The 7,799-nt window shown below is 42.5% G+C and overlaps 1 protein-coding gene across 1 annotated transcript; it reads left to right on the top strand.

The window, feature by feature from the left end:
• Positions 1 to 445: 445 nt before the first annotated feature.
• LOC114262147 (uncharacterized) lies at positions 446 to 1,825 on the top strand. The gene is made up of 2 exons (XM_028202509.2): positions 446 to 1,172; positions 1,265 to 1,825. The coding sequence occupies exons 1-2, from the start codon at positions 615 to 617 to the stop codon at positions 1,610 to 1,612; spliced, it is 906 nt and encodes a 301-aa protein (XP_028058310.2). The 5' UTR covers positions 446 to 614; the 3' UTR covers positions 1,613 to 1,825.
• The last annotated feature ends 5,974 nt before the right edge of the window (positions 1,826 to 7,799 follow it).

The raw sequence follows: 7,799 nt of genomic DNA, 5'->3' as shown, positions 1-7,799 counted from the left end.
CAGAAACACATCAAATAATATTCAAATGTCAATATGATGAATCAAAGTTGGGTTATCACAAGGCTCTTGTAAAATATCTTGAATAATTTATATGAATAAAATTTAACAAGTAGAAGATCAAAATAATTAAAATCAGAACCATAGACTTTTTTTAAAACAACACAGTCCCCAAAGTTCACACTCAATCGCGATCAACTTCAATAATTTGAACCCAAGGCATTGTGGCGTTGCGGTAACATTTTGGGGTTTAAGTTTCAAGATTACAAGTTTAATTTTTTTTTGGGTCAATCTTTGGTGTAAGTCTTGACTTAATTAAAGCTTATTTTAAGAAGTCAAAACAAGTTTTTAAGTTATAATCTCTTATTCAGAATGGAGAACAAGACACCCTAATGATCTCTTTATGGGATACTGTCTTGAACTTGTGGGAGGGTAAGAGGATTTTCCTGTATAAAATTAAAAAACAAAAAAAAAAAAAACTTCAATAATTTGCCCCTTCTTATATAAAGAACAAGCAACAACTTCGAAGAAACCGTATGCCGAGAATTTTCTACACCATTTGGACTAATAAATCTATTAAAATCGAAGCAAGTTGAAGCCGACGCAAAGTGAGAGAGATGAAGGGGTGCGAACTGTGCAGATATCCGGCGAGGATATACTGCGAAGCGGACGGAGCGAGTTTGTGTTCGCATTGCGACGAGAAGGTTCACTCTGCCAATTTCCTCGTAGCTAAGCACTCCAGGTGTCTCCTCTGCCATGTCTGCCAATCTCCTACTCCATGGAAAGCCTCTGGAACGAAGCTTGGCCCCACTGTTTCCGTTTGCGACACTTGCGTTCTTCTTAACTGTAGTGGTAAACAGGGGAGAGGTCCAGAGGGAGATGAGGAGGCGGTCCATGGAGGGAACGAAAATGACGAGACTGAAGATGATTTTGAAGGTGAAGATTACAGTGATGATGATGAGGATGGTAGTTATGGCGACGATGAGGAAGACGGAGATAATCAAGTAGTACCTTGGTCTTCTATTCCGCCGCCGCCGCCGCCGCTGCCTCCTGTTGCCAGTTCTTCCAGTAGTGAAGAGGTGTCTTCCTGGCGAAGAATCTCCTCCGCCGGTGCCAGTGGCGAAGGTGTCTCCTCATTGAAACGAACGCGACAGAATGCAGATCTTGATTCTGATGTGCGTTCTCTCTCTCTCTCTCTCTCTCTCTCTGACTCTGATTAGTTTCAAAATCGGTAACCTAAAATATTTCATTTGATACTGGCAAACAGGATGAGATTGGATCGACGTCTTCGCGATTCAACCATAACATTCCGTTGGTGGTGGCGAGCTGTCAAGCATCAGAGAATGATGAAGCCACTTCCTCTGTCTCCCGTAGATCACTGAAGGTGCTACGAAGAACTAGTGAAGCGTTTGAATCACAGAGAGTCCAAGAAAGTAACGAAACAGAGTCAAGATCGTCGGTGGCGATGATCCTAAACTCGCTCAGGGAACTCCAGCAAAACACGATCTCCGATGATGAGAACCCGTCCACTATGGTCCTTCAAATCTGCAGGCTAAGCAGAGATCCTATCTGTTTTTCACCTATTCCTTCCAGCAATGGAGACAAAAGATCATAAGTTGTTGTAACTTGTGTAAGTCTTTAAATTTGAGCCCTAGTTTATTCCTCTGAACCCTACCTAACTTTGTGCAAATTATGATTAAATTCTCATACTAATTTTCTTTTTTCTGGTTATATTCAATTCTGATAATGGATATATTCATTTTGTTTGGAATAATATTAGAAATTATGAAAAAAATATTATGAAATGTAGCATCAAGATTTTTTATCATTTGATTAATGTGTAATATTTTATTGTACGTATAATGTAAAAATAAATTTTTTTTTTTATGATTATCTTCATAATATTTATGATTTAACAAGGTCATTGCTGAAGCCGAACGCCTCTGATCACAAGTGCTTTGGGGCAATGGCAACTCTTGTGGAGAAATATCGTTCAGAGTTGTTACATATAATTGAAATATTTCACTGCTATTCTTTAAATTTTATATGATTTTTATGTGGCATGATATATAAGAGATCTTCTATTTTTATGACCAGTTTACTCACATCAACAAATATTTATTTAAAATTGAAAATTTGTTTAAAACCTATGATCACTTGATAATTAAAAACTGTTAATTTTAAATTTTGATGATGTAAATTACAATTTTATGAAATAAAATAAGAAAAACTCCATATGTATTTGGTTTGTGTTTTGAGATAAAATTTTAAAAAAAAATTTAAGGAAAGAGTTTAATTTTTTTTTTTGGTTTGTTTAGTTATATATTATAAAAGTAGTTTTGGAGTTTATGAATTTATAATGATTTGATATTTTGTTATAATTGAATAGATGTGTGTAAATTAAGAAAAGGGTAGAGAGAAAAAAAAATGATTGATTGACGTGTAATAAAAAAGGAAGTAATTTTAAAAAAATTTATAACCAAATATTTTTTAAAAAAATTTCTTTAAAAAAACATATTTCAAAATATGAAAAATGAAATAGAGAGTGGAACCAAATACTAGTGGCTATATGGTGAAGTTTGAATTCAAAAATGGCATGATGAGGGCTGCACAGATTGGGGCTGTGGGGGAAGCGGGAGCAGAGAGAGAGAGAGAGAGAGAGAGAGAGAGAGATAGATGAAACTATTGCGTGGTCATTATTTTGCAGCTTTGGAACATGTGGCTCTCATTTATGATGAGTCAGTTGAAGTCATCAACAATGAAACAGAGGAGGTTTTCGATGTACAAATAAAGTAATTTTGAAAAAATAAAGAGAAAGGGCATAATCAAAGTAATTTTGAAAAAATGAAGAAAGGGCTTAGTCAATTACACAATTCTTGGCCACAAAGCAAACCACTGGCGTCATTTCAAATGGGTTGGGGTTGGTTACCATTAGTTCTATATTAGGTGACAAGAACAGAATATGGAGCTCACTCTCTCTCTCTCTCTCTATCATGTTGGCCAAAACAGAAAATGGATTTGATTCTTCTCTCTCTCTCTCTCTCATGTGGTTGGAGAGTTGTTGGTTGGGCTTACTTTATTCATCATTTTCCTTTGGTCTATAACAACACGGAAGCAACAGCAGAGCTTACTATTGTAATCGTCCCTTTCTTCATTGCGTTTGTCCAAACATACAGCGGGTTTCATCGCCTCTAATAACAATAACATAATCCCCATCAATTCAAGCAGGCAATGCGTACAACCCACGCTGCTATTTCCGTACAGCCTTCTAGAGTGTGATTCATTTATTTGTTGATTTTTGCTTTGCTCTACCCATTCAAAATGTTTGCATTATGGTTTGTAGAAAAAAATAAAATAATGAATGAAATATAAATTATTTTTTGAGAGAGGGATTTTGTGAGCCGGAGCCAAATTGGGTCCAGGAATAGTGATGGACCGAGCTATGGGCCAAGCAAGGTCCAAAGTATAAGAATTAGCCGGGCTGTGGGCCGATGTGATTGGGTTCTGTGACCTGGACCCCACTTCTGCCTCCGTTTGGGAAGTGGGTTGGCTTTTTGGCTTTTTGGCTTTTTGGCTATTTTAGCCTGGGCTATTTTAGCCTGGTTTGGGAAGGGCTTTTGACTTTTTGGTTTTTTTGGCTTTTTTTGTGAGAGAGGATTGTAATGATTATGAGTTGGATTTGATGTTTTGTTTTTTGTGGCTAAAATAGCCTATTTTGTTTTTTGTGGCTATTTTAGCCAAAAAAGTCTGGGCTTTTTCTTGCCAAACGGAGGCAGTTATCCCAATCAGAGGCAGTTGTAGATTAGCTCTGTCTCGGTGGTAACGAACCGAGGTATAGGTACCGAGCTAAGCGTTGCACATAGAAGCGTCGAGTTATGTATGTCGAAGTTCATGGGTTAGCTCGGTCATACTGAGGTTTTACCGCGGTATAACCATCTCCCTTGAGTAAATAGTGGGAAGGGTGTAGAAAGATGAGCATTACCTTTCTAATTCCTAAGAGGACTCTGCTAAGGAGAGTAGAGTCCCACTAGGATTGTGCAAACCATCTCACTTGTTTAGTAGTGAGTAGGGTGAGTGATTTCTAGGAGGATTCTTATGAGAAAGAGTTGGAATCCTATTAGGAGTGTGCCAAGCGAAATCTATAAAAGCTCATAACAGGACTTCTGTACAGGTATCATAACTTCGATTCTCGAATACACAGAGTTTTTTGCCTATTTTTCTGACTTAGGCATCGGAGAGGTATCCGACACACACCCGCCGGCTAGCTCACGTTTTGTGTTTTCAGGGAGTAAAGCGACGACGTTCGAAGGAAGCGCAAACTTGATCAACAGGATTATACGATAAGATTATTTTGCGCTCGTACAATTGGCACCGTCTGTGGGAAGTCCATAAAAAACAAAACTTCTTGATCAAACTTTTCTCTCTAGTTGAAAGCAATGACGCACAATGAAGACTTGTCGTAATCGGCCATTGATGGGCAAACCCCGGAAGGGGGTGGGAGGCGCGAAGGTTTGCCTTATATCCCTCCAATGACGGATTTAGAACCCCAGTGACGGAACTCCCGGAGGGACGCAAGGAAGAGATGGGGCACTAGCCCCCGTCGCTCTCAAAGTCCTAATAGACAGAGGCAGAGGCTGGATCCTCAAGTTCTGGAGGATCGCGTGAAGGAGCAGGACGAGTTAATTAGGAAGATGGCGGCAGACATGGAGACAATGAAGTGCCAGATAAACGGAAAATGGGTGGCGACAGGAGAGGGGCGCAAAGGCAACACGCCCTCTCACCACTCGGAGGATCGTGATAGGCATACCACACTATCACAAGCACAAAGTAGGAGCCTTAGAACAGGCGACACTCAATCAAGGACTTCCAGGACTCGTCACTTCAGGTCTGAGAGAACGAGGACTGAAAGGTCTTATACAGAGGGAAGCAACTATTACCGCTCGCACACGCACCAGACGACATCCAAGCACACGGAGTTGCCTAGGTCAGCGGACTTACGGTCGGTACTCGAGGAGAAGGCCCGACGGAAAGAGGACTCCAGGGCCCGCGACCCCCGCAGGATTTCAGCCCTATAGCGATTGGCCCCTAGGGCACATGGAAGTGTCGAAGTAGGAATGCCAATGCCTCGCCTTGCTTTCGAACCAGCGGATAAGGTATTAGCGAGGTTGCAGAGCTCACCGTTCGTTCCGGCGATAGAGGATGCACCACTACCTTCGGGCTTCCACCAGCCCAAATTCACCACTTATTAGGGGAAGACGGACCCTACATGCACTTGAGCCACTTTCGCTAGGTTATGGCAGTATACCGGCGAAATGAGGCCCGAATGTGCATCCTGTTCCCATCCAGCCTTGGCGACCTAGGTCTAACCTGGTTCGAAAGGCTACCAGAAGGCAGCATCGCCTCCTGGGCACAATTGACAGAAGCGTTCGTGACTAGGTTTAGAACGAACACCAAGACACCAGTGGAGATCGATCAGCTACTCTCCATTGACATGGGCGATAATGAGACGTTGAGATCCTACAACGGTCGATATTGGGAGACTTTCAACCAGATAAGAGATTGCTCCACAAATCTCGCCATTGCGTAATACAAAAGGGGTCTATCAGTCGAAAACAAGTTGAGGGACTCAATTATTATGATGCCACCCCTCACGATGGAGGCCCTAATGGAGAGAGTGCACCAACATATCCGCGTAGAGGAAGATAGCGCTCGGGCTAAAGCAAAATCTGGCTCAACAGTAATGTCAAGCAAAAAGACTGCAGCAAAAGTCAGCACAGTAGAACAACCAAACAGGAATGGGCGAGGCAGGCGAGCCAACAGGGAGGACCCAGAAAAAATGAGGTTAAGAGTTCGCACTGCCATCACCACCGTGTTCAATAAACCTATCTACCGAATTCTCGGCGAGATAAAGAATGAACCCTTCGTTCGGCGGCCAACCAAGTTGGGAGTAGCACAAAAGGGCTACGACGAGAGGTCCCGTTGCACCTTCCATGATGAAAAGGGGCACTTAACTGAAAACTGCACACCCCTGAGGCAACATCTGGAAGAATTAGTAGTTGCTGGTCACCTAGACTAGTATATTGAAGGAGAAACACAGCCAGCCCCCCAGGACCTCAACGGGCCAAACGAGATGCCGGTGGACGGACCACACCAAGGCAAAATCAATGTTATTCATGGAATCATTGAACGTGAGCGGGTATGTGAACTCAGGAGGATGATAAAGAAGGCAGAGCACCTGAATGAGGTACTAAGTACACAACCCGCCATAAAAAAGGGCAAAACAGAGGCTACGAACGTCATATCCTTCTCAGACAAGGACCTAGCAAGGTTACATTGTCCTCACAATGACGCACTGGTGGTAACTTTGCGCGTCAAGAACTTCGACATCAAGTGAATCCTGATTGACCAAGGAAGTTCGTGCGAGATAATATATTATGAAACCTTCAAACAGCTGAAACTAGAGGACAAAGACTTGGCCCCTGCAACATCCCCTCTAGTTGGCTTTAACTCAATGCCAGAATGGCCAGTAGGCAAGATAATGCTCCCAGTCAAAGCTGGGACTATGACTAAACAAGTGGAATTCTGGGTATTGAAGGTCCTTTCCACTTACAACATAATCCTGGGAAGAACATGGCTGCACGCCATGCGATCGGTAGCGTCAACCTACCATCAAGCACTGCGGTTCCCCAACGAAGCCGGAGTAATTGAAGAGGTCTTAGAAGACCAAATCATGTCAAAACAGTGCTTCGTCACAGTAAATGGCAGCCAGGCTGCAAAAGGATATGTACAGATGGTAGAAGAGCCAGAAAGCAATGAACTATTTGCGGATGTTGGCAAGGCAGCAGAACAGAAGGCAGTGGAAGACTTGGTAGAGGTAAAGATAGATGAAAAGAACCCAGAAAAGTTCTTTTTGCTCGGCTCGTCTTTGTCCAACACTGAGTGAATAGAGATCATAGAATTCTTAACCTCTAACATCGAAGTGTTTGCATGGACACCATACGACATACCTGACATTGACTCAAACTTCATCTGTCACCAACTGAATGTCCACCCGACTGCTAGACTAATTATACAGTGTATTTGCAGATCAGCACTCCGCCACACAGAGATAGTGGCGGAGGAAGTGAGAAACTTGCTGGAGGCAGAAGCCATCAAAGAAGTACACTATCCCAGATGGATATCCAATACAGTAGTAGTGCCAAAGAAGAATGGAAAATGACGTGTTTGCGTGGACTACAAAATAGTCAACAAGGCATGTCCAAAGGATAGCCTTCCCTTACCCAGGATAGACCAACTGGTAGACTCGACGGCAGGGCACAATCGACTTAGATTCCTTGATGCGTATAGAGGTTACCATTAGATCGCTATGTATGAGCCAGACCAGGAGGTCATATCTTTTACAACGCCCAGAGGATTGTATTGTTACAAGGTCATGCCCTTTGGCCTAAAAAATGCAGGGGCCACATTCCAACAGATGGTCACCAAAATGTTTGAACCATTGTTAGGCAAAACAATGGAGGCTTACATAGATGACATGGTGGTCAAAAGCAAGGATGGGAAAGACCATCTTAGGGACCTAGATGAAATGTTCCAAATCCTAAAGAAGAACAAGTTGCGTCTAAATGCATCTAAGTGTGCGTTCGGCGTAGGATCAGACAAATTCCTAGGCTTCCTGGTGACCAACCGAGGTATACAAGCAGACCCCTCTCAGATCAAAGCAATCCAGGATCTAGAGAGGCCCGACATAGTAAAAGAGGTGCAGCATCTCACTGGCCTAGCTGTCGCTCTCAACCGGTTCATAA

The sequence above is a fragment of the Camellia sinensis genome, chromosome 8 (assembly GCF_055761805.1).
Source record: "Camellia sinensis isolate YWXY chromosome 8, ASM5576180v1, whole genome shotgun sequence".
NCBI lineage: Eukaryota > Viridiplantae > Streptophyta > Magnoliopsida > Ericales > Theaceae > Camellia > Camellia sinensis.
Note: the sequence above shows the minus strand (reverse complement) of the source record. Positions and strands in the feature narration are given on the sequence as shown.